Source organism: Dermacentor variabilis, chromosome 1, assembly GCF_050947875.1.
Source record: "Dermacentor variabilis isolate Ectoservices chromosome 1, ASM5094787v1, whole genome shotgun sequence".
Taxonomy (NCBI): domain Eukaryota; kingdom Metazoa; phylum Arthropoda; class Arachnida; order Ixodida; family Ixodidae; genus Dermacentor; species Dermacentor variabilis.
This window is the reverse complement of record NC_134568.1, coordinates 154,002,531-154,029,736: the sequence shown is the minus strand read 5'-3', so window position 1 is coordinate 154,029,736 and position 27,206 is coordinate 154,002,531. Positions and strand designations below refer to the sequence as shown.

The 27,206-nt window shown below is 45.6% G+C and overlaps 1 protein-coding gene across 2 annotated transcripts in view; it reads left to right on the top strand.

Annotated features, from left to right (window-relative positions):
* The window catches only part of LOC142586936 (stomatin-like protein 1), a 92,155-nt gene extending 65,351 nt beyond the window's left edge, over positions 1-26,804 (top strand). The window contains exons 8-9 of one of the 2 annotated variants that reach the window (XM_075697814.1): positions 11,857-12,042; positions 24,913-26,804. In XM_075697814.1, coding sequence (XP_075553929.1) covers positions 11,857-12,042; positions 24,913-25,121 — 395 coding nt within the window. In that variant the 3' untranslated portion in view covers positions 25,122-26,804. Of the gene's footprint in view, positions 1-11,806; positions 12,043-24,912 lie in introns of both variants that reach the window. The other variant, XM_075697819.1, reaches the window with a different exon arrangement.
* The last annotated feature ends 402 nt before the right edge of the window (positions 26,805-27,206 follow it).

Sequence of the window (27,206 nt, the reverse complement as noted above, 5' to 3'; positions counted from 1 at the left end):
GCCGCCTTACATACCATCTCCCATTTCAGCGGTTGACCCAAGCGCAACAACTTCGCATAGACGCAATGATTCGCAAAGCGACGAAGCTGGCCCATGGCCTCCCGAACTATACTTCCACACACCGTCTCCTTAACTTAGGGACACATAACACACTAGGCGAGCTGCTAGAGGCACATTGGGTCAGCCATCGCCAGCGCCTCCTACTCACTCCTACTGGCCGCCATCTTCTCACACGGCTAGGATACTCTGTCCCACCCCTTGAGTCTGAAACCCGTCCAACGATCTTGTCGTCAGCGATACGCCAAGCACTAAGTATTCATCCATTGCCACGTAATATGCACCCCGAGCATGACAAAGGGCGGCGCAAAGCCCGTGTACGATACATTGGCCGCATGCTTGCAAACATCCCGGAAACACGCACTTTATACACGGACACATCACGCACTCAAGAGGGCTATACCACGGTAGTTTTGGATGGCACCGAATCCCTGAGAGACTCTGCTGCAATGCGCGGAACAAATGCCGCTTACGGAGAAATTCTCGGTGTTGCTCTTGCAATTCGATACGCCATCCGTGTTCCTGAGGAAGTGTATATATTGACGGACTCGCAACAGGCATGCCGGGCGTTCCTATCAGGACATGGCATCCCGAGAGTGGCGCACCAAATTCTCAAACAGATCCCGCAAAATACACTAACCACACCTCCCCGCATCCACTTACTCTGGATTTCTGGTCATACCTCGCTGCCGGGTAACGAACGCGCACATGCGGTTGCCCGAGAAATTTCCCTCCGGGCGACTCGGCGTGGTGAGGCGACTAGTTCAGAGTGGGGGGATCCCTTGCTCCGTTATAAAGACATACTCCATCATTATACACGCATTCGTCGCACCCACGCCGCACCACCGCCGTCCTTCTCGCGGGAGGAAGCAGTGGCATTACGCCAGTTACAAACCGCAACTTTTCCTAATCTTGTCTCTCTCAATAAATTCTACCCACACTGTTATGCAGATCGTTGCCCTGGCTGTGGCAGCTCGCCCACAATCTTCCACGTCACGATTGAGTGCACTGCAAACCTCTTTCCTCCCTTGCCAACTCTCCTTTACCCCCTACGCAACAAAGAGCTGTGGGATGATGCCCTCTGCGACGGATCTCCCGAGGTCCTCCGAGCAGTGATACAACGGGCTCGAAACATCGCCGAAATCATCTTAGGGACCCTGGACTGAGGGTTCCTCCCACACTGCTCTCGCCATTCAAATATTATTAATAAAGATGTTTTACTCTCTCTCTCTCAAGGCCTACTGATCACGTTGATAACAAAATCCCCTTGGTAATGCGTCCAAAACGCCGCTCTGACCACGCACAAAACACAAAAAGCAATGTAATAGGCATAGCATGTTTCAAAATCCTGGCTTTGTTCATACCGCATCGACAGAATGTGCGCAGCTATATTTCAGGCCAGAAACTTGCTTCAGACCAAAGCCAAACTAAAGGGACGGTTTTAGTTTTCACAAGAGTGTATACATGCTGCAAAAACAGGTTCATGCCATAAAATAAAAGTGAAATAAACAGACCGGGAAGCGGCCCACGTGTTGAGAAAGGGCAAAACCAATGCATTCAAGAAAGTAAATAGCCACTTCTAAATGAGCCGAATTGGCAATAGGGACGCCTGCACAAAAAACAAACACACACAAAAAAAAAACATCAGATTTCACTGTGCCCTTATTATCTATGAATTCGAAAGCGCCGTTGAACACCAGCTGCTGCCTAGAGGACGTGTTCGAATAGGTCTCCTACAGATACGCAGTACTGAGTCCGCTTTATCACATCTTCAGTGGCTTTCTTGATGACTGACGCTCGAATTCTATGGCAGACCTCCGTTATCCTTGTCTTGAGGTAACCTGATGTCCGTCTCGATCATGTAAGCGTGATCTTTCATGTAACCCCAAAGAAAGAAATCGAGTGCAAAGAGGTCAGGTGAGCTAGCCGGCCAGTTTACAGGCCCATGCTTTCTACTCTATTGCACATGAAAAGTCTCATCCAGCCGGTTTCGTGCTTGGCTGCTGCTGTGTGCTGGTGCTCCATGTTGCTAATACCACAGAAGTGGAAGACGTGACAATGGGAGTTGGCTGAGAAACTCATCCACCACTCCTTCAAAGATTTCATCCACATTCCGCTGTCCAATCAGTGTGTGATGGAAGAAGATGGGACTGATTATAGCACCAGCATAAATTCCACACCCCACGTTGAATGACCACTGGTACTGGTGTCGATTGCGCTTTACCCAGTGTGCATTGCAGTCATTCCGATAGTGTGCATTATGCAAATTTACCTGGGCGTTTGTGTGAAAATTGGCTTCATCTGTGCCCGTGATGTTGCTCAAAAAGTCCGTTGACTCATTGGCTTTTGTAAGGACCCAATTCGAGAAATCTAGACGATTCTACAAGTCCCTATCTTCCAAGCATTTGTGCTGGTTAAGGTGGTACGGGTGAAAGGCCGTCGTTTAGAATCCTTCAAACTGATGACTTGGAAATTGGTACCAGGGCGGCCCTTATATATACCCTTATAACCAACCCTTATACGTAGCTTTCATTGATTACGAGAAAGCGTTTGATTCTTTCGAAACCTCAGCAGTCATGGAGCCATTACGGAATCAGGGTGTAGACGAGCCGTATGTAAAAATATTGAAAGATATCTATAGCGGCTCCACAGCCACCGTAGTCCTCCATAAAGAAAGAACAAAATCCCAATAAAGAGAGGCGTCAGGCAGGGAGATACGATCTCTCCAATGCTATTCACAGCGTGTTTACTGGAGGTATTCAGAGACCTGGATTGGGAATAATTGGGGATAAAAGTTAATGGAGAATACCTTAGTAACTTGAGATTCGCTGATGATATTGCCTTGCTTAGTAACTCAGGGGACCAATTGCACTGCATGCTCACTGACCTGGAGAGGCAAAGCAGAAGAGTGAGTCTAAAAATTAATTTGCAGAAAACTAAAGTAATATTTAACAGTCTCGGAAGAGAGCAGCAATTTACAATAGGTAGCGAGGCACTGGAAGTGGTAAGGGAATACATCTACTTAGGGCAGGTGGTAACAGCGGATCCGGATCATGAGACGGAAATAATCAGAAGAATAAGAATGGGCTGGGGTGCATTTGGCAGGCATTCTCAGATCATGAACAGCAGGTTGCCATTATCCCTCAAGAGAAAAGTGTATAATAGCTGTGTCTTACCAGTACTCACCTACGAGACAGAAACCTGGAGGCTTACGAAAAGGGTTCTACTTAAATTGAGGACGACGCAACGAGCTATGGAAAGAAGGATGATAGGTGTAACGTTAAGGGATAAGAAAAGAGCAGATTGGGTGAGGGAACAAACGCGAGTTAATGACATCTTAGTTGAAATCAAGAAAAAGAAATGGGGGGGGGGGCATGGGCAGGACATGTAATGAGGAGGGAAGATAACCGATGGTCATTAAGGGTTACGGACTGGATTCCAAGGGAAGGGAAGCGTAGCAGGGGGCGGCAGAAAGTTAGGTGGGCGGATGAGATTAAGAAGTTTGCAGGGACGACATGGCCACAATTAGTACATGACCGGGGTTGTTGGAGATGTATGGGAGAGGCCTTTGCCCTGCAGTGGGCGCAACCAGGCTGATGATGATGATGATGACCAGGGCGGCCATGTCCCCACACGTTAGCATGAGGGTTTGAGGCCATAAATGCTAGAACATCCGTGCATAGGCTAGGACTCCATGCTGGCGTCCTCCACCACTGTTTCTTGAATCTGCCAGTTTTTCTCATGTTTTCATAATTTCTGATGATAGTTGACGCATTTGGTCTACTGCCACACTTCCATGACTGATATATATTTGCGGCCTTCCTCTTGTTGTCATTTGCAGCTGCCAAGGCAAGGATCACTTTTACCTTCTGCTCATTAGAGAAAGACATGGTGACTGGGACGAAACAAAATGCACTTTTGAACATTCACACTGACGTCAATTCGCTTTTGTGATAATAGGTTTGGTGTAAAAACAAAAAAGAACCATCCGTGCACTTTATCTACGCTAAGACAACATCTACCACAGCTTGTTTCCAACACCAAACACAACATGTTGCTTCGGCTGAGGCGTGGCAGATAAACCACTAGCTCGATCACAATGTTTTACAGTGAAACTGTATATGGCTGGCTGATTCGTCCGTCCATTTGTCGCCTGTACGCCGAAAACTCCTCCGGCGCAACCTCGTGCGTATGCACACAAAAACAGCGAAAGAGAGGCGCATGATTGGCTGCACCAGTAGTAACGTCGTTGCTCTCCGTCGCAGCCAAGTCTATTCCATCCTGATGCTGCAGCCCGGGCACAAGAACAGGCTAGTGCAGGTGAGCGCAAGCAGCAACTGCGTACTGAGGATCTGGCAGCCTACCAAGCCATCATTCAAGGAACTGTCGGGATTAACCCAGTGATAAACACAGGGGCTGCACGTTTCAGCTTCGCTGGTTAACCATATGTACGGAGTGCTTGGGTGGTGATTTTTTTTTCTTTATTTCCTTCATTTCGTTCTGGCTAACTCAGCAGGAGTCTGTTCGGGTGGGAGCGCAATCACATGGTATTCGCCATATTTTGCAAATAGTACGCAAATAGTGCGTCACTGAAAATACCGCTGTTAGACGTCCCTTGCCTGTGCCTACAAATGCCTCATGGACACTTTGATAATTATGATAGTATGTCTCAAGTTAAATAATTAATTAGAATTACCTAATTAAATCTCAGTATCAAGAATTTACTAGCAGCTACTCCACTGTACTGGAAACAATATACACTAGGTTTTCTTCGAGTAACACATTGTTTTTTTTTTATCTTCGTGCATGATAGTTAATTGGACAGGCCCTGGCTGAGCTGCTTATACTTATGACCTCTGCATGCAAGTGACAATATTTCCATCCCTAATAAATGTTGTAAATTATTAGAACTGTTTTTTAATGAGTCATTAGTTTTGCTTACTGGAAAGAGAAGTCATACTAAGACACATATTGTTACGCTACGTGGCAGAGCCGAAAAAGAGGAGATGGAAGAAGTGTGCGCAGTGTAGAAAATGCCCAACTCCCTACGATCTCGTCTCTACACCCCCTCGATCGTCTTGTAGATAAATCAATCTCATCCGTAACAACTTTGGTGGACGGTGCTGGGTAATCCCTCTGGACAACCTGGACAAGCCAGCGCTTGCTCGGACTACTGCCTGAAGACACGGCATGAAGGAACCACAAGCAGCTGGCGGCAGCCATGACACAAGCATGCATGATGACAGTGAGTGCCCAAGGCAAGTCATCTGCTGGATCCCTCAAAAAGAACCGCGCACCTTTTCCGGAAAAGCAGATAAGGATGTCGAGGACTGGCTGGCGTATTATCGAAGGGTAAGCAGTCACAATGGATGGAACGCAACAACGCGACTTGCTAACATCGTTTTCTTTCTCACTGGAACCGCACTTCCCTGGTTCGATGATAATGAAAGCACGGTGACAATGTGGGAAAGGTTCATTGACGAAATCAAGAGTCGCTTCGGAGACCTACTTGCAAAATGAAAGAAGGCTGAGCATACACTTTCGCGTAGAGAACAGTTGCCCGGAGAAATAGGCACAACTTACATTGAAAAAGTATTGAAACTGTGCAGAATTGTGAACACTGGCATGTCGGATGTGCGGAGCGAAATCCGCCTCGCCACCGGTGCCTTTAGGATGAGTCCGATTGAAAGCCTCTATGTCGAATCGAATGAATGGTCCCTTGATCTGCAGTGGTCATATTCTACTTTTAATTATTTTCTGAAAGTACATGCTAACAAAAAACATCCTTGTTATCCCACCATAAACGATATGACCTCTGCAACGCTCTATCATAACAAACCTACAGCCAGAGAGCCATTCTCGATCCGTGTGAGAAAGCTGAGCGAGGATATGTACATGTTCCTATTCATGAAAATCGTCTAATGGCTTCTGCCAAGCCATTTGCGCCGTGGTTGTGGCACATCATTGACTGTGGCACGTCATTTGTGGAGGTAATGAAGCACGCTCCTGAGGCCCACATTCATATGCATTTTGTGGAATTGCAGTTTAAATACTCGTGGCCAGAAAATTACACAGATGCGTCTAAATCGCATGCTGGGGTGTCATATGCAGCCTTCGGCCCATCCTCTTCGGAGACCAATGTTCTTCACCCTCACACAAACATCTTTACAGCAGAGGCGTATGCACTATGGTCGACTGCGAAACACATCAAACGGTTAAAACTACATAAGGCAGTCATATATTGAGACTCATTAAGCATTGTAAAAACATTGATGTCATGCTGCAACCACAGAAATCCAGTCATTGCAGATCTTTTCTCTCTCCTCTGTACTATTTATGCCTCTGGCCAACATGTAACAGTATGCTGGGTGTCTGGACACAAAACTATTGAGGGTAATGTCCTGGCAGACTGAATTGCTACCTCCTTAGACACGAAAGCTTGCAACATGTCCGTAGCCGTTCTAGTCTCAGACCTAAAGCCATACTTGCGGAAAAAACCGAAAACCTACTGGCAGCATGAGTGGGACTCTGAAATCCTTAATAAGCTCCACGTAGTTAAGCCACATTTAGGATACTGGCCATCACTGACCAGTCCAGACGAAGTGATGTCCTATTCTGTCGTCTCAGAATAGGGCACACTTATGGTACACGTAGGTTTTTGTTGACTGGCGGTGATTGTCCAATGTGTAGTAGATGTGGGGGTTACGGTTCATCTCGGCGTACAGCGGTCCATTCGTGATACTCAGCCGATTAAGTGGCGTCGACTACATCATCGTCAAACTAACTGCCAATAATCGCTGGTCGCAGAAAACTCCAGTGGTTCATGTGGCCCGCCTGAAGCACTACCATCATGGGTTCCTGAATCGAGAAGTGCCAATTATGCGGTTCCCTAACTTGCTCGGCGAGCTTTGTCTGCGCCGGAGGAAGATGTTACGCTGCATGGTGGAGCTGAAGAAGAGGAGATGGAAGAACTGCACCTGGTGTAGAAAATGCCCGACTGCCTGCGATCTCATCTCTATGCCCCCTCAATCATCTTGTAAATAAATCCATCTCATCCATGACAATATCATTCACATGCATTTCACACGCTGTTAATAAGACTCTGCCAAAGGGGTCACTAAAGTCTGCAGGCTTTTTCAGGGTCAAAAAAGCATGCAAAGCATTTTGAAGCGAGGTGAACATACAGCAACACATTCTATCTCTAAGCATAAGCTATCCATACCTTTAGAAATAATTGTTAATTGGCTACCTCCTTCTCTTTAAAAATGTAATAAACTTTGTCCTGTGTATATAGTTAAATATATTGTGTATGTGCATGGTGTTTACAGTGGAAATGTAAAACAGTGTTGAAGTGAGAACATATGGATCAGGTAGCTGCAGCTGGTACTTCTAATGCACTTGTTTTCCTATTGTCAGGATTTGCAGAAATAGAGGAAAATATAAATTAAAATCCATGCACGTTCGCGCCAACGATGATGCAGTAAGCATTAGCCACAATAAAATTTTAAGCGGAAAGGTCGAGGCACGTTAAAAGAAACCTCAAATGATGTGGGTGAAAACACTCTGGAAATGACACGTCAGGGTGGGGGAGGCTTCGGCATCGCCGGAGGGGGCTGTGCCCCCCTCCCACCGGAAAACTCCGGAGGGGGATAGGGCCCCGGAGCCTCCCCGTAGTCGGAGCCTATGAATACAGAAATGGAATGTGCGAATAGCTGTCAAGCTAACTACCATCCTTTGTGTGCGTCACATCGCATAGCATCAAGTTGCTTAAAAAAAATCGACAGTGCTGCAGTTTCCTCCATTCTTTGCTCGTGGATGCTAGTCCTTTGAGATGCTAAGTGGCGTTGTACTGCCCCTGGGTTCAATGGAACAGGTTGTAATGTTTCTTTGCCGAAGTACAGTAAACAAGGTGTCTACCAACCGAGAAAACCGGGAATTCTCAAGGATTTTGAATAGTCCAGAAATACTCAGGGAATTTGTGCTTCAATCAGGGAAAATTAGCTGTCATTTTATTGAAAGGGAACGAAAGTCGCTCTACTGCAATGAATTGTCCCTGACGCCGTGTCGTCGGCTGGAGGAGTTGCCAGTGTATAGTCAACAACCGATTTTCCGGACGCCCGATTTTTGGGAAATGTCCGATAATGCGGACGGTTTCGCGGCACCACCACGTGTCCCATAGTCAGTGTATAGGAACGTCTGTAATTTCAGACACAAGAACCCTTCGCCATCTGATTTTCCAGACCTTCTGCCGCGACTGTAGGCCCTAAACGGCATTAATAAAAGCCCGTTTTGATTATCTCGCCGCCTCAAACCAGCGCTTTCACACGCAGATCTGCTGGCAGCCGTAGCCGCCACTGCAGCAAGCTACTTCGACCTTCGCTATTAAGGTTCTTGCCTTTTGGGACCGTGTTTTTCATTTAAAAAAGTGCACCACTGTCAGCAGTGGTACCAACTCCGCCTCTGTAATCCTCACGATTGGCTTCGAAGCTTAGAAAGCACGCCGCGTTGCATAATGTCGGTTCCTGAAAGGCAGCTTTGCCTCAGCACAGCGATGACACGCGATGAAGCGTACGTGAGGTATTGCGGTGAAGCTCAACAAGCGTGGGAAGGGGCAATTGTTACGGGACACGGTACTTATTTCACGATTATACACGCGTGCACCCGCCGTCTTCGGTCACAGTACGAGCATCGGTATGCCAAATAAATGTACTGGCAGGCCTTCAGAGCTTTTTCGGACGAGCCCTTAAGGGCGGTAAAAGACATGCATTCATTTTTTCGGACTGTCCAATTCGATTTTTCAGATCTTTTCATGGCCCCTAGGGAGTCCTAAAAATCGGACTTTGACTGTACGACTGACCCAGAGGATGCTTGAAAGGGTCCGTGGGGCGAACGCGCGGCTGAACGAGGACGAGAACAGAAATGACCGGGAAAGAAACTGTGCCGCCTCTTCTTTGAACGAGCTTGAGCTCAAAAGGCAAAGTGTCGGCTGATGCAGAGATGCAGGTGACCCTAATCCAGACCAAAATAAACTCTTGAAAGCAGTGAAACGCAAAACGGAGGCATTGTACATGGTCTGAGAGTATGTGAGAACAGTTGAGGTTGAGTGAGAACAGCTACTGAGAAAATCTCTCTTGTGACAGTTAGGGCCTAATACCAATGATCTTGCTATCAGTTGATAGGAATAGCTCATTTTCGAAAATATTTACTTCTTTATGCATCTCTTTTTATTCGTATTTGAAAATGTTCCACTCGATTTGTAATGGCCTTTATCATTTTTCTTTTCGAAGATATTTATGCTTTGCATTTTACTATCCGCTCACTTCAATTTTCTATTTTGAATAAAATAAACACCACTCCTTATTATTCAAACTCGATTAGGTTGCTTTATCTTTAAATTTTTTAATTGCTTGCTAGAGAGTGACAGCATCTAGCGACATGGTGTCAGCCCATCTTGACATAAAACAAAGTTCTTTGTCACTCGGGGAATTTTGCAAAGGCACTCAAAAGAAACCTGGGAAACTCAGGGAATTTGAAAATATCAACTTGGTAGACACTGAATAAATCAATCATCATGCCATCGCCGTCATCATATTGTCGTTGTCAACATACTGCTGCCGTCATTACAGACTTTTGCGTCACACACACACGATTGTTCACTGTACAGAAACATGTTGGTCTCTGTGGTAACGCTTTGCAGGACACCAACATAATGATCCTGTATAGTCAAATATACTTGCGAAATGCTCCGTATAACATTGGTTCCTACAGGGCAGGGATCTGCATATTAAAGTGAAGCTTTCTTTGCCTTTTCCTTCGAGCTGCTTGCTTGCTTTGCTTTTCTTGGCTTGCTTGCTTGCTTTTCTTTTCTTTGCTTTGCTTTGCTCTCGCTCGTTCCTCTGTGTCGAATGCGCACAATGCCCTCTGGAACTCCCTGGCAGTCGCCACATTAGATGCTTGACAGCTGTTATTATCCGTGGCTGACTCCCCTCAGAAGCACTGCAGAAACTACAACGCTTCCCTTTCTACTAATGTAGAGAAGAGGAGAACAGACAGTTCCCATATAAGAGAGGGGGGAGGTGTTGTGAGAAGGCAAAGAAACCCCACTGCTATACGACAGCTGTTGCGGGGAAACAGGATAAGCTTAAGTTCAAGGTATGGTACAGTACGTTGCTGCTATTTCTGAAAAATAAATTTTATGCAAATATGTAAAGCGGCTAACTGATGCAGGGCATGCAGAAGCAGAGCCGCATTAATTAAAGCGCACCGTAGGGTCCAGGAGACACTCAAATCAACACTTCTGTGCTCGCCACAGTAGCTTTGTGGCTATGGTATTGCTAGAGGTCGTGGATTTTATCCCAATCGCAGCAGCCGCAGTTCGACGGGGTTGAAATAGAAAATTCACATGTACTTAGATTTTGGACACGTTTAAGAACATCACAGTGTCAAAATTAATTCGGAGTCCGCCACTACGGCTTCCCTCTTAATCCGAGTGTGGTTTTGGCACATACAGCCCCATACAGTGCGACTGCCATGTGAGGCAGTGACAATGCTCAACCCTCACGGAGGTTATAAAATATGGCGCTCAACAATGCCTCATGCAAACACCTCTCCCTGTGTGTTCTGTGTACTATGCAGACAAACAGCAGTGGTGCACGCAAGGTAATGTTTAACATCAACTCACCACCCTCTTGTTAGCCTAAACGTTGAAGAAATTAAGCTTTAGGCATCAACATCACCACTAATTATCGTCAATCGAAGCATCCAGCATGGAAAGCTTCGCTTACATAGATTCCAACAGTGCGTGGGATCTGCATAATTTTCTATTTTTCCAGGAATTTTTGCAAGAAGACAACCATAAATTCACTTTTCTTCTTTTAATAGTTCAGCATATTTCTTCATGATAATGTGTTTGTGTTCACAAAACGAAACTACCGTATGAACTTGCATAGGCTGAAGCAGAGTATTGGACTGGCAGGTAAACAGCATGCATACGTATGATTATAGTTGTGTCTTAATGTGGCTATTGTTTGTTTGTTACTTCCTTCATTAAGCTTATGCTTTTTACTTCCTAAATGTAGTTATGCATCTTACACTAGTAACACATAAAGATGCCTTTTCCAGGTTTTTATTGCTGTGTTTTTTTTTTTTTTTTTTTTTTTTTGCTGTTGTTGAGGGTGCCGCTCTTACATGACCATGGCCGTTATATGAGTCTACGTACTTAATGTTTTTTTTTTTACCTGGTGAAACATGATTTAGATTTTAGATCGTTCTTAGTAAACGCTAATACTTGTTAGTCTTCTCACTTTCCAAATTAAGGGAATTGCAGTACGGCTCATAGACTATCTCTGTCTGTGACCACAATTTTAGCTTATCTTCCAATTTCTAGTTAGGCTGGCTGGGCTGCAACAGCCTCCAGGTAAAAACCCTTGTAACACTATTTTAGCCACAAAAGTAAGCTGTTTGCTTCAATATTTCCCATATAATGTGACTCTTACCCTTAAGAAAACACTGTATATTGTAAAATGTTACTTTAGCCACAAAGCAAGCAGTTATTAACTCAGAATCGGTCCTGTCAAGTCGTACTATATTTCTTTCTGTGGCTCAGCACTTGCTAGCACATATTCTGTTTTGCAGCCTTTTTGCCTCCTGTTCTGTCTTTTTTTAATGTCTACTTGATTTTCTACAGACGCTGCTCATGTTTTTCGAGCTTGAGCAGCACAGCTAGACATTGATGTACTATTGTATGCAGCCAAATGGCAGTGGCCCTCACTGTGCGTTGTCAACCGGGTCATGCTGCAGGAGGCCTACATGCTGTGCCAGCAAGCCCAAGTGAGCCACAGTTCGAGCAGCTGGTGCAGGTACTACACCAGCTGGCCCTGTTTGCTGCCCAGCAAAATGAGTTTCAGGGTGTCTGTGCTACGTACACGCTCCAGATCCTTGCTGACACCAAGGATGGCATCACAGTTCATGTTTGCTTTGACCAAGGTATGTCAGGACATAACTGATCTTTATTTATTTATTTAATACATTTATTTAATACTTATTTCGGAGGGCGCTTCTCCACCAGCCACTACCAATGCATCCCTCCTTCATCTCTCTCTCTTTCTGTGTGTGTGTGTGTGTGTGTGTGTGCGCGCGCGCATGCGTGCGTGCGTGTGTGTGTGTGTGTGTGTGTGCGCGCACGTGCGTGTGTGCGTGCGTGCATGCACAGTCGAACCTAAATATATCGAACAGTGCGGTGATCGTGAAATAGTTCAATATAGCCAGAATTCTATATATAAGATCACATTAAAAATGCGTCAAAAACTTCTGCAAATCAATCAATGAACCAAGGGCGCGATCAGGGATCGTTGTTCAGAGCACATGTTCGGTTGGGCCGCGCACAATTAACATAGCTCGCGCCGACTACGTTAGCCGTGAGCTCACGGTCGATTGCACCGCACGCAATTACCCTGGGCCGCGCTGACTTGGTCAGCCGCGCAATGTCAGTGTGGCCTGGGCCAATCGCGCGTAGCGCAACCGAACGCGCACTCCGAACAAGGATCCCCTATCGCGCCATAATCGTGTCGCAGTAAATACTCACTTTAAGCTTCACACAAAGTATTAATTTGGCTGAAAGTACTGCAGCAGTGTAGCCTGCTTCTTATTGGCAGCCGCATGCATAAACACGGAGTCCTCAACATAGTGTAAACGATCCACAAGCGATAGGCCAGTGCCCTCTATTGCGCCGCAGTAGCGGCCTATAGCCTCAGTTGAAGTCGGCTAGTGGGGCAACATCAGCACTTGCGGTATCAATCTTGGCAGCGTCTTCGTTTGGCTGCTACTTCTGCTGCGATCTCTACGTCCGTCATTCGAAGCATTCTGAAACACTGTCAATAATAGTGTGTTAAGTGGCATCTGCTAAGGCATCTATGAGTGAGTCCAGTGAGCGTGCGCTGTCGCCCGCCTTTGTGGATGCAAACCGCCAGTCCTTGCGAGGCGCGGCAGGTGGAGAGCATGGCACCGAGGAGGAGCCAGTGCAACAAATGGAATGCCAACGTTGTGCAATGCGTCGTTGACGTTGTCGAACTAGCCAAGCCGCCGCACACGAACGCCGCTACATTCAAATGGCACCCTCACCGCGATCGATGTGGGCAGATATAGTGCGCAGCAGTCGGGAATGCTCATCGTGCCACCACTACCTTCGAGGGTGTTGCGGGAAAGCTCACCGCCTGTCAACAGAGCGCACATGGTCCAGGGTGGCGGAGTTCGATATATCCATTTTACGTCCAAACCTGTTCGAAATAAAAAATTTTAAATGCATGCGATTTTCCTGGTGCTATAGAAAGTGTTCGATATACGCAATAATTCCGTATATTCATGTTCGATTTATCGAGGTATGACTATATATATATTAGTTCCACATCCACCACCAAGGTTTGTGAGTAGTGGTGCTGGCTAATACTCCCAGCGTTAGTTCTAGTAGTACAAACATAAATACCCCAGCAAGTGGATGGTAAAATGGCACCGCAGTAGCTCAGTTGGTAAGAGCATTGCACACGTAATGTGAAGACATGGGGTCGTATCCCACATGCAGCCACTTCTTTTTTCATCCACTTTCATTTCCATTAATTTATCATTTCTTTGCTTCAGTTAGTAAGCACAAGTCATTTCCCCTATGTTGTCCTTGGTGTCTGGTTGTTGGTTTCTTATGATATGATTAACAAAAATCGGGCCCCTCGGTTCCCTTTCATCTTGTTCATTACAGTACACAGGTCATGAATCCAGTAACATTGATGCTTTCAGGTAGCATGTATGAGTTGGTTGGCCAGTTGCCGTCACCCAAGATCACATACTCATGATGCCTGTGGCAGAGAGGATGTTCCACATCCGCCACCAAGGTTTTTGAGTGGTTGCGTTGGCTAACACTCCCAGGGTTAGTTCTAGTAGTAAAACATAAATACCACAGAAAGTGGATGGGAAAATAGTGCCATGGTAGCTCAAGTGGTAAAAGCATCGCACGCATTATGCAAAGACATGAGTTTATATCCCACCTTCAGCGAGTTATTTTTTCATCCACTTTCGTTTCCATTAATTTATCAGTTCTTTAACTCAATTAGTAAGTACAAGTAATTTCCCCTATGTTGTCCTCCGTGCCTTTGTAGGCTTCTTATGACATACATACATACATACATACATACATACATACATACATACATACATACATACATACATACATACATACATACATATATACGCGCGCACACACGCACCTCCTCCAGAAAGGAATGCCTTAAATGCGTGTTTTTACGTTGCCTGAACCCTTTGCTTGATTTCTGACAAAAGTTCTTCATTGTTAAGGCATGCAGCCACTTTACATCAGATTATGCTGTCATCCTTATGTCATGTTAAAGATGATGATATTGACACGTGCACTTATCTTTATCGGGCGACCACGTTTCGCCGCCTAACAAATGTTATCGCACAGTGTGGGATGCACCTGCATTTATCCGAAGTTTCTGGAAAGTTATCGATGCTTCTATCCGCTGTCTGTTGTCGCCGAACATTGTGTTATCTGATTTCATCGCGTGACTCGAATGGTGTAGAACTTTGTGGAAGGCATGCGGCTCCCAACGATTAGTCTGGAACATTCGTCGACTGCTGTATAAAAGCCAAAGTGCTTGACCCGCTGATCAGAATTTCGACGATCGCCGACCGTGTTCGCCGCTATCGTTGTGCTATAAGTGTAGCCTGTTTTTGTGGGCACAGGTTCGCCCAATAAAAGTTAGTTATGTCTTTCACAGTATTGCTACTGTGTTCTTCAATGTCACCACCACGTGACATCTGGTGGAGGTGCTTGTGCATTCATGTACCGAACGCCCCCGCAAAGCCGCGATCCAAGCCCGAAGCCTGAGGACAAAACCAACATCGCCCAAGACCAGCGTGCTAGCTGCTGACTGCAAGGACTGCCCCCAGAGCACGGACTTCTACCTGAGACGAGCAGGAACATTGCCACCAAGTCCACCCCAATGGCAGCCCCAGAGTCCCCGGTCGTGCTGCAGCAGCCCAGGGAGCCCCCGACGTTCCGCAGTTCAACATTCGAGGACCCGGAAACCTGGCTCGAGACGTATGAGAGGGTCGCTGCATTTAACAGCTGGAACAGGAACGACAAACTACGACATGTCTTCTTCGCATTGGAAGACGCTGCCAGGACGTGGTTCAAGAACAAAGAAGCCACCTTAACGACCTCGGACCTTTTCCGAAGCGGCTTCCTGCAGACATTCACAAGCGTCGTACGCTGAGAACGAGCCAAAACACTACTAGAAACCCGAGTGCAGCTGCCTAATGAAACCACCGCGATTTTTTTCAGAAGAAATGAGCCGCATATTCCGTCACGCCGACCCGGAAATGTCCGAGGAAAAGAAAGTTCAGCTACTGATGCGCGGTGTAAAGGAGGAACTTTTCGCCGGTATGGTGCGAAGCCAACGAAGACTGTCGACGAGTTTCTTCGCGAGGCCACTAGCATCGAGAAGACACTTGAAATGCGGAACCGGCAATTCAACTGCGGCACAAATTCAACAAGCTACGCCGGGGTTCAGTCACTGGCCACCGACGACCTGCGCGAGACTATCCGAGCGGTCGTGCGGGTGGAGCTACACAAGCTGTTCCCGTCATCACAGCCTCAAGTGGCTTCGATTGCTGACGTCGTACGTGAGGAGCTCCAACAACAACTCGGAGTAGCCCTGGAATCGCCGCAGCCTCAGCTGCAAGCGATGACATACGCCGCTGTAGCCCGCCGTCACGTTCCGCCTTCGCGTCCACGGCAAGGCCCAGTGACGACACAGTTCCGTCGTCCACCACCACCCCCGCCGCCAGCACGCCAATCCGTCACCACACGCGGCATTCCAAGGAAGACTGACGTTTGGCGCGCCCCCGACCACCGTCTGCTTTGCTATCACTGCGGAGAAGCTGGGCACATCTACCGCCGATGCCCATACCGGGAGATGGGACGTTGAAGGTTCGCCGTTAACGCGCCACGGCCTCAGATTGGCGAACGACCTCGCGGAAAACTAAAAGCAGCAACCGATGGAGGTGCGGTTGCTGTTCGTCGAACTGACGAAGATCCTCCACCGCTGACGAAGACACCGAAGAAACAACCTCAGCGACATAACGACACGCCACCGTCCCGACGAAGTCTGGAAGCAAAGAATACGACGATGAAAGATGACCCGACGACGCAACGTTCCAGCTTCAGTTCAACACGATGCAGCTGTGATCCGACGCCGAGACCTAACTGCAACGCCAAAGAACCACCGACCTCGACATGCTTTCGACGGCCACGCAGTTACCGCCTTAGTGGACACAGGGGCCGATTACTTCGTAATGAGTGGACACATGGCCGCCCAGTTGAAGAAGGTTAAGACTGCATGGGAGGGTCCCCAAATTCGGACCGCTGGAGGACACCTCATTACGCCGACTGGAATCTGCACGGCAAGAATTACCGTTGATGACCGGACTTACCCTGCCACTTTCGTTATCCTCCAACAATGTTCACGCGGCGTCATTCTCGGCATGGACTTCCTAAGCCAACATGGCGCAGTCATCGACCTGAAGTAGAAGTCGATAACCCTGTCTGAAGACCAAGCGATACCGCCGGAGAGCTCTCGTAGTCACCATTCCTTAAGCGTGCTCGAAAGTCAAGTCAGCATCCCACCTCGCTCCAGCATTGTCATTTCCGTCGGCAACAAAACACCTGCCGACGTAGAAGGCGTCATCGAGGGTGACCAACGTGTACTGCTAGACCGTGATATTTGCGTCGCAAGAGGGATCGCGCGACTGCATGGAGGGAAAACTGAAGTGTTACTGACAAACTTCAGCCAGGAGTTCAAGCACATCAACAAGGGCATGACAATCGCGTACATCGAGGAAATTCTGGAAACCAGTAATGCGTTTGTGCTCTCAGATTCCGCCGCATCTACCCCGACGACCATGGTTCCCGAACCAGACTACGACATTAATCCAAGTCTCCCCGTGTTTAAGCAGCAGCAGCTCAGAAGTCTGCTCCAACGATACAAAGGCTGCTTTTCGACGTCATCGTGGATTCGACAAACCCCAGTCGCCAAGCATCGCATAATCACCGAGGAGTGCACTCTACCACTCCGCCAGAGCCCTTACCAAGTTTCGCCGTGAGAATGTGAAGCTATAACAGAACAAGTCAATGAAATGCTGCGTGACGACATCATCCAGCCGTCGAAAAGCCCGTAGGCATCCCCTGTTGTCCTGGTGAAAAAAAAGGACGGAACCCTACGTTTCTGCGCCGATCATCGTCGTCTGAACAAGATCATGAAGAAGGACGTATACCCCCTCCCACGGATAGACGACGCATTGGATCGGCTCTGCAACGCTAAATACTTCTCGTCGATGGACCTCAAGTCTGGCTATTTGCAAATAGAATTCGACGCAAGAGATTGCGAAAAGACCGCCTTCATCACCCCAGATGGCCTCTACGAGTTCAAGGTTATGCCATTTAAACTGTGCTCGGTGCCTGCAACGTTCCAGCGCGGGATGGACGCGGTTTTAGCAGGATTGAAGTGGCAGACCTGTCTCGTTTATTTGGATGACGTCGTTGTCTTCGCCGGAAATTTCGACGATCACCTTAGGTGGCTTGCAACAGTACTAGAGGCCATCACGTCATCAGGGCTCACTCTGAAGCCAGAAAAGTGCCGCTTCGCTTACGATGAGCTTCTGTTCCTAGGCCACATAATCAGCAAATCTGGTGTCCGTCCAGACCCGCAAAAGACAGCTGCCACCGCACAGTTCCCGCAACCCATCGACAAGAAGGCAGTGCGTAGATTTCTTGGCATGTGTGCCTACTACAGGCGATTTGTCAAGGACTTTTCACGCATCGCTGAGCCGCTGACACAGCTAACTAAATGTGACGTCAAGTTCAAGTGGGAAACGCCGCAGGCCGACGCATTTCAAGAACTCAAACGATGCATGCAGTCGCCGCCCGTATTTGCGCAGTTCGACGAGCACGCCGATACCGAAATCCACACTGACGCCAGTAGCCTAGGCCTCGGTGCCATTCTAGTCCAGAGAAAAGATGGACATGAGCACGTGATAGCTTACGCTAGCCGGTCGTTGTCAAAAGCAGAAGACAATTATTCTACAATGGAAAAGGAATGCCTCGCCATTGTTTGGGCTACAGCGAAATTTCGCCCTTACCTGTATGGCAGACCATTCAAAGTGGTCAGCGACCATCACGCGTTGTGTTGGCTAGCTAACATAAAGGACCCTTCTGGACGGCTGGCACAGTGGAGCCTCAGACTACAAGAATACAACATCACTGTAACGTACAAGTCCGGACAAAAACACTCTGACGCCGACTGCTTATCACGCGCCCCCATCGATACCCCGCCGCAGGACGACGAGGACGATGACGCCTTCCTTGGAATAACAAGTGCGGAAGACTTCGCCGAACAACAACGAGGGGACCCGGAGCTAAAAGCCCTAGTCGAGTATTTGGAAGGGCACACTGACGTTGTGCCTAGGGCATTTAAGCGTGGATTGTCTTCGTTCACGCTTCAAAACAACCTACTCATGAAGAAGAACTTCTCACCAGTCCGCGCCAACTACCTTCTTGTTGTTCCGTCGGCACTGCGTCTAGAAGTACTGCACGCCCTACATGACGATCCGACCGCTGGGCACCTCGGTTTCTCCCGGACACTATCGAGGATACAAGAAAAGTATTACTGGCCGCACCTAACCGCCGATGTCGCCCGTTACGTCAGGACATGCCGAGACTGTCAGCGACACAAGACACCACCGAAAAGGCCAGCGGGACTACTACAGCCGATCAAGCCTCCTTACCGACCTTTTCAGCAGATCGGGATGGACTTGTTGGGACCGTTTCCGACATCAACTTCCTGAAATAAGTGGATTGTCGTGGCGATGGACTATCTCACCCGCTTTGCTGAAACTAAAGCTCTACCGAAAGGCAGCGCAGCCGAAGTGACGAATTTTTTCGTCGAGAACATCCTGCTGCGACATGGTGCTCCAGAAGTCTTCATCACCGACAGAGGAACGGCTTTTACAGCAGAGCTTACGCAAGCCATTCTGCAATACAGCCAGACAAGTCGCAGGAGGACAACTGCCTACCATCCGCAGACGAATGGTCTCACGGAGCACTTGAACAAGACCCTCGCTGACATGCTAGCAATGTACGTCGACGTCGAACACAAGACCTGGGATGCTGTCCTGCCGTACGTAACATTCGCTTACAACACGGCGGTGCAAGAAAAAGCACAGATCATGCCGTTTAAGCTGGTTTACGGCAGGAACCCGACGACGATGCTCGACGCTATGCTGCCGCACGTCACTGACGAAGAGAATCTTGACGTCGCTACCTATCTCCAGCGCGCCGAAGAAGCTCGACAGCTCGCCCGCCTACGGATCAAGAACCAGCAGCGTACCGACAGCCGACACTACAATCTCCGACGACGCTTCGTCGAGTACCAGCCCGGCGACCGTGTTTGGGTATGGACGCCGATACGCCGACGAGGACTCATTGAGAAACTACTGCGACGATATTTTGGACCCTACAAGGTCATCCGACGTATTGGCGCACTGGACTATGAGGTCGTGCCAGACGGCATTTCGCATTCACAGCGGCGCCGCGCATGATCTGAAGTGGTCCATGTGGTGCGTCTTAAACCCTTTTACGGACGCTGACGAACTTCCTTATTTTGTTGTTTTCTTTGCTAAGAGTACTTTTCTTTATTACTTTTGTTTGTTTGCAGCATCGGGTCGATGCTTTTTAAGAGGGGGGTATTGACACGTGTACTTATCTTTATCGGGCGACCACGTTTTCCCGCCTAACAAATGTTATCGCACAGCGCGGGATGCGCCTGCATTTATCCGAAGTTTCTGGAAAGTTATCGATGCTTCTATCCACTGTCTGTTGTCGCCGAACTTTGTGTTATCTGATTTCATTGCGTGACTCGAATGGTGTAGAACTTTGTGGAAGGCATGCGGCTCCCAACGATTAGTCTGGAACATTCGTCGACTGCTGTATAAAAGCCGACGTGCTTGACTCGCTGATCAGAATTTCGACGATCGCCGACCGTGTTCGCTGCTATCGTTGTGCTATAAGTGTAGCCTGTTCTTGTGGGCACAGGTTCACCCAATAAAAGTTAGTTTTGTCTTTCACAGTAGTGCTACTGTGTTCTTCAACGTCACCACCACTTGACAATATTTAAAAGAAACACTAACATTTTGTTTACAAATAGATGCATTTATATAACGTATATTGATGACCTAGTTGGTACATGACATAGAAAAACAAACAGTGCTAAATACGGGTCCAAACAAAAACAAGACTGCACACTGCCTTGTGTCTTCTTGTTTAACTCCTTTTTCACGCTGTTTGTTTTTCCAAGCAGAAGCGTTTACAAACCCACAGTGAACAACGTAACCCATCATGGCCCACCCTATGCAGATATATTCTACGCGTGTGCAAGAGATGTATTTTCCAATAACAAAGTTCTCATCGACAGATTAGAAGAACAATGTATTCTGACTATTGAACAGCTTTGCCTTTACCACTCAGAACCCCACTACTCGATCTTCTAGGTTTAGGTGGCGGAAAATGCACTTCAACCGCAATAGTTTCCTCTCAGCGGTTAGATGGGGGGTTGGGAACCATGAGGACAACAAATTTTCCCAGAAATTCTAAAGGCTTTGAGCTCGCACTCCTCCCCTTGAGCGACTCCACTTAGAGGGAGGAATAATGCCTGTGCTGAAGAGCTAAAATTCCCCGTTTGGATTGGCAGTATGTATTAAATAAACAAAATAAATAAAACGTCAAACAGCAGAGCTAGACAGTAATTGTATTTTTGCAAATGGTCTATACAAATATGCAGCCTATCTGGTTTTCATGAACGGAAAAAGGACGCATTTCCTAAACTCATAACTTGACACAAAAAAAGTAAGAAGGGCAAGGAGCAAAAACATACTTGTTGCAGCCCATGTAACAGCGGAGATAAACATTGTTTTCCAACCAGATCTTCTTGTCAGTGGTTTAGCCACGGTTACATATAGAAGAGGGCGGGCACTATTTTGCAAGTCACCTATTACTCGGTAGCACTTACAGTGTTTGCTATATTATTCTACATTTAAAATAGAGGAACGAACTTTTGCGCTAGAACATCAATAGTCATATGATACAAGTTACGCTCACCTTTTGTTACCTGCTGTCAGATTTTTTTGAAAATAGGTTTGGAGGGAACTTCCAATTATGGTATCGGCAGTGAGGACTTGCAGAGTCGCCATCTGTCGATAGTATCTCGCTTGCGTAATATGAGGAATAACGCAACGCGCTCCTCGTAAGTTTGGCTGTCGGCGCTCAATAAAAACACCACGTGGGAGCCCTCCTGGACATTTCTGTAAGTAGTCTCAAAATGACAGAAGCTCTTTACTGTCAAAATATTAATCTTGGGCAAACAGAAAGCACAGAATCGTTTACAGATGCTATCTCTTTATCGAATACGTACAGTGAATGCCCACTGCGCACGGTCGCTGTGATAGAGTCCCTCGAACCGGTTTCTTGCGTGAAAGGTAGACAATCGCTGAGAGCAAATTACCGTATTTACTCGTTTCTAACGCGTCCTCAATTGTAACATGCACTCGTTTTCCGTGACCAAAAAGAAAGGAAAAAAAAAACCTCCCTCAACTGTGACGCGCACCCGTTTGCCATGACCTAAAGAAAGAAAAGTCATTTACAGTACCAAACACCTCATTCTTTCATACAGAAATACAACTTCTCTTGATTTGGAAAAGCAAAGATTTACTTTCAAAGCACTAAAGTTGCGATAAATAAAAAAAGTTACAGTTTCGCCCAAAAGGCGAAGCATCGACTACAATTGAAAATTAGCATACAGCTATACGAAAAGTAAGGATAGTAGTTTTATCGGCCGTATAAACTTTTAAACATTTGCTTACCAACTAAATTAACAAACATGGTGTCACGTGTGCGCAAGCAAACATGAACACGTCTCACTCAATGACCGCGGAAACTCTTTATCAGAATGCTGAGTAAGGAAGTGCAGCAGCAGGAGCGAGCAAATTGACCTTTGTGCGGCCTCTCGCTTCAACGCGAACTAAGCGACGAGATCACAGCATGGTGTGCCTAGATGCATAGACTGTCTTTATTGGAGATCGCTTTCGAGATAGGGGCGACGCAGCCGCACCTTACGCAGCAGCTACCGGAGTAGAATGCCTCTCCTGTTTGCGCCAGTCCCGCACGCAAGTTTCGGGAACTCTGCACGCCCGTGATGCCGCCCGATTTTCGTCCGTCTCCGCACACTGGATCACTTTCCTTTTAATTGCAGCATCGCATGTCTTTGCAGTTGGCACTTCTATGCTGATAGAGCAAACGCAGAAACGGGAAGACAGACGGTGTATTACTACAGCACATAAAGGAAGCTACGGCAGCTAGGCTTGAAATGTGCACGAGGCGGCCATTTTGAATTGCCAATGGCGATATGGTAACGCAAATTTAGGGTTGTACTCAATTCTAATGCGCTTGCAATTTTCGGACCCGTTTTATGGGAAAGAAAGTGCGCATTAGATTCGACTAAATACGGTATATGAAATATGCTCTTCTAGTAGGCTGTCTGTATAACCAAATGGAGCAAAACGTAATGAAGCCTCAGTGCAGCAATCGCACGGTTCACAGCAACCGACTGCGCACCTGCATGCATGTCTGCGCACGATGTTTCGCTTTGGCTGTGAGCGTGTTTTTTGCACCGTGCCATGAGCTTTAGGCCACAGCATATGAGCATTTGACAGTACACAAGCAACCATTGTTTCGATGAGTTTTTCGAGTCAACTTTCCTCTCTACCATGCTCCTGGCAAGTATATACACACTCTGAACCACCCCCCTGACTGGCGCACAAGACAATGAATTACAGACCTATTTCATTAACCTCGGTACCTTGCAAAATCTTTGAACATATAGTTTTCACTCACCTTGCAAATTTCCTTGAATCAAATACTTTTTTAGCTGTTATCAACACGGGTTCAGGAAATCATATTTTTGTGAAACACAACTATTAACATTTAAAAATGACTTGCATGGGTTTTTGGACTCTGATTTTGCGACAGACTGTATCTTTTTTTACTTTTCTAAACCTTTTGATAAAGTTCATCACCTACTACTTATCTATAAGCTAAGCCTTCTAAATATTGTCCCTTTAATATTCAAATGTATTTGTAGCTTTCTTTCTAGTCATACTCAATATGTAACTATTGATGACGACTCACCAAAGGTACGAGTAGAATCGGGTGCACCTCAAGGCTCTGTGTTGGCACCTTTGCTTTTTCTCATTTATAATAACCTGCCTAATCAAATCACCAGTTCTGCTTGTTTATTTGCCAATGATTGTGTAATTTACTAGAAGATAACTAATGATTCTAACATGGTTACATTACAATCAGATTTAGATAATGTAACAACCTGGTGCTCTCGCTGGCACATGAATCTTAACGCCTCAAAATATAAATTCATGAGACTCTCATGTAACCTAGTAACTTTTCTTAATTACTACGTTAACATCTCACTCGAATCAGTATCATGTTATATTAACTCAGAGCGCACATTACAAATAATCTCTCGTGGAAGTGACATATTGAACATATTCCATCCAAAGCTTATCGCATGCTGGGCTACCTGAAGTGCAATTTCCCGCTGGCACCTCCTTCTCTAAAGCGACAGTTATATGTCACCTACATTCAACCTAATCTAGAATCATCAATATGGGACCCTCATCAATTAATTTTAATTAACATTTTAGAAGCTGTACAGAATCGTTCCATTCGTTTTATTCTTAACAGTTACCAGCGCACAGCAAGCATAACTAGCATGAAACTTGCCCTCAATATATATCCCCTTACCAAACGCAGAAAAATCGCTCGCCTTTGTTTGTTCCATAAAATATACCATTCGGTTCCCACGCTCAAATCACGCTATATCGAACTAGGCTCTTTTACCTCTACACGCTTGGACCATCGTCATAAAGTGAACATGCCATCCCTATAGAACCTCTACCTATGGTAACTCATTTCATCCAAAAACATGCCAGGAATGGAATCACCTACCGAATCCACTAGTCTGTATTACTAACACCGACGACTTCCGTAAGGCACTTATTAACATTATCTAGTATACCTCGACTTTAATATATTTACACGTGTAGAGTAGCTGTTTTTTTTTCTGACCAGTACTATTTATAAGTTAGTTCCATTGTACAGTACTACCTACCTAATCTACAAACAGTATACTTTGTATTATGATTTATCTTCTATCAATATGTGCTTATCTTCTCACTCTCTCACTATGCATTTATATTTAATCTGTATTACCCGTTTGTATTATATTGTGTCTCTATTTTATTCTGTCACTCTAACTTGCGTTATTTTGACATTGGACTATGCACTGTTATCTGATTATTGTGTTTTCTTCTTTGTATAGTTATCTGTATCTATTAGCCCCTCCCCTCTGTAATACTTCATGTAAGCCCTGAAGATACTATAAATAAATAAATAAATAAATAAATAAATAAATAAGCAGCAGCAGCAGCAGCATGAAAGCCAAAGGAAGAGGCAAATAAAGCTTCACTTTAAAATGTGCATGCAATTTATGATTGAGAAAGACAGTTATTGTTTTTGAGGTACAGATGCCTAACGCAAAACAGAATCCAATTTCTGCTTTTGTTGCTTTATAGTCCGGAATTTCATTGGACTATAGCGCAATATGTCTAATTTTCTTTTTATGCAGTCTATCCCTCCTACAGCCATGCAGTGTTTGAAAATTACAGGTAGTGTGGAGCTGGTTCGTGGCAGCGACCTGGGAAACAGAAGGAATGCTGACGTGACGCTGCGCCTCTCTGCTGATGATCTGACCCTGATCCTATGCGGGAAGGAGTCTCCTATGCAGGTGTACATGGGTGGCCGCATTCAAGTCCAAGGCGATTGGTCTTGCCTGCGTCGTTTCATGGGCGTAATTGACAAATGCTCTACCGGCTAGAAGTTGCTTGTTTTTTCCAGGTCAAACCATTCAATTTACACATTGTAGCTTTTGCAATCTAATATTTAACAGTAATGTGAGCTGTATGCTTAAAGGCATCATTGTACTTACGCTTTGCATGCTGATTTGCTGTACGGTTTGTTACAAGCACATAATATAGCAATGCTGAACCATGAGGACAAAATATTGTGAAGTAGCTCCAAATTATTTCATCCTTGGTTTCTATGAAGAAACTTATCTGATAGTAGTGTAACGTAGAGGAGTAGAGCTTGCTTCAACAATGTGTAAATCACAATGTTGTAGTCATTGGTGCACTTGCGAACACATGTTATATACCTATGCAGCACAGCTTTTATTTTATGTAGTGGACTCCCTTTAAAACAATTGCTTAAGAAACACTCAAGATTCATTTGTCTTATCAGACATGTATCTGAACAGTAAAGCACCAAGTTTATGCTACACACAACAAGGTGCCAAAAATTTCTTAGCCTATCAGAAAATTGATCTAAACAGAGGTGGTCTTAAAAGCTGTTTACTGTGTTATAAACTTACACAGTCGAGCGCCTTTACAACTAATGCTTCTATAACTAAATAACCTGTATAACAAATGTATAATTGTTTCCCAATTCTATTGTAAGCAGTGTGGTGCGCGACTTTTATACCGAAGTGACCTGTATAACGAACGATTTCGGAGGCCCCAAGTACTTAATTATAAAGGCATTCAACTGCAGCATTGCACTTGACAGAAGATTGATGTCATTGTATGCTTCCCTTCAAAACCTGTGATTTGCAGAGATTTATTACCATGAAAAAAAAAAGCAAGAGCTCTTTATCGGTCAAAATCTTTTCCATGTTGCCAAACACTTGTAGCGTGAGCATATTTAAGCAGATCAGTGGTGTCATTCTCAGACATGAATTGTGTGCTAGTCATCTAGATGGTTTTATTTTGTGTCATGATTTCTGAAATTTAGATAAAATGTGATCTGAAATACTAGCATTTATAGTGATAAACACATTCCATTCTTGGTTGTGTGAGCACACCCACCCAAAGTTCACCCTCGCTCTAACAGTGCTCTGAGTCATATACCTAGTCACTGCTTGAACAGTATTGGAAATGTTAATTTCAAGAAGAATATGCTTCTCATTTTAAGTTGTGTACATCTTAGTGTCAGTGGTGTTTTCTTTTTGAAAGTTTGTTATAAAGCTTTTACAGTGCTTACATTGTGAAGAGTGCAGGCACTTTAAGGTTTAACACCTCATTCTTCATCCACATTTCAGCATCTTCCATCAATAACATTTCAAATGTATCTTCTTGTGTGACCATGTTGGATCATATGTACAGTATTGTCTGAGAACTACTACCTTCAAGCAAAAAGTTATTTCTGACTTGGGATAGAGCATGGTCAAAGCTGCGTGCAAAGCAATCGTTTTCGTATTTATTTATTATTTATTTTTTAAACAGGTATAATCTTGCTTTATATTATAACTATATTCTGAGCAATATTGAAGATTTTTGTGAACAGCAACAATTTTTTTATAAATGTGTAGCAATATGGCATATTTAAAAAAGTGCAGTGCTTACTTTTTCGTCTTGTTTTGGCAATTGAAGTGCAGTTAGAAAAGTACTGACATGGTACTTGTGACTGTTCATTTTTTTCATTAAATGAAGATCCTGGACCTCTAAATTCTAGAAAAAATGCTGGAAAGCCTCAAAGCACTCTAAATAATATAACAGCCAGTTTTGGTTTCGTTTCTATCGTTCATGACATCACAATACAGAAGGGAGAAGACGTTGCGAGGTTTTGACACTCTTCATCTGCTATGTTGCTACGTCGGACCTCACAACAAGGCAGCATAAGAGGCAACTGAGTAAACAAAACAAGTGTCAAAATGTCACAATGTCCTGCACTTTTGTGACCACATTCTGCTTCATGAAATCACAACGCAGCAACTGCTTCAAAAATGAAAACAAAACTGGCCGTGTAGCAAAGTACATTAAATTATGTAGGGTACTCTGAGGCTTGTCAGTATATTTTCTAGGGCTTAGAGGTCTAGGGCAATATATATATATATATATATATATAT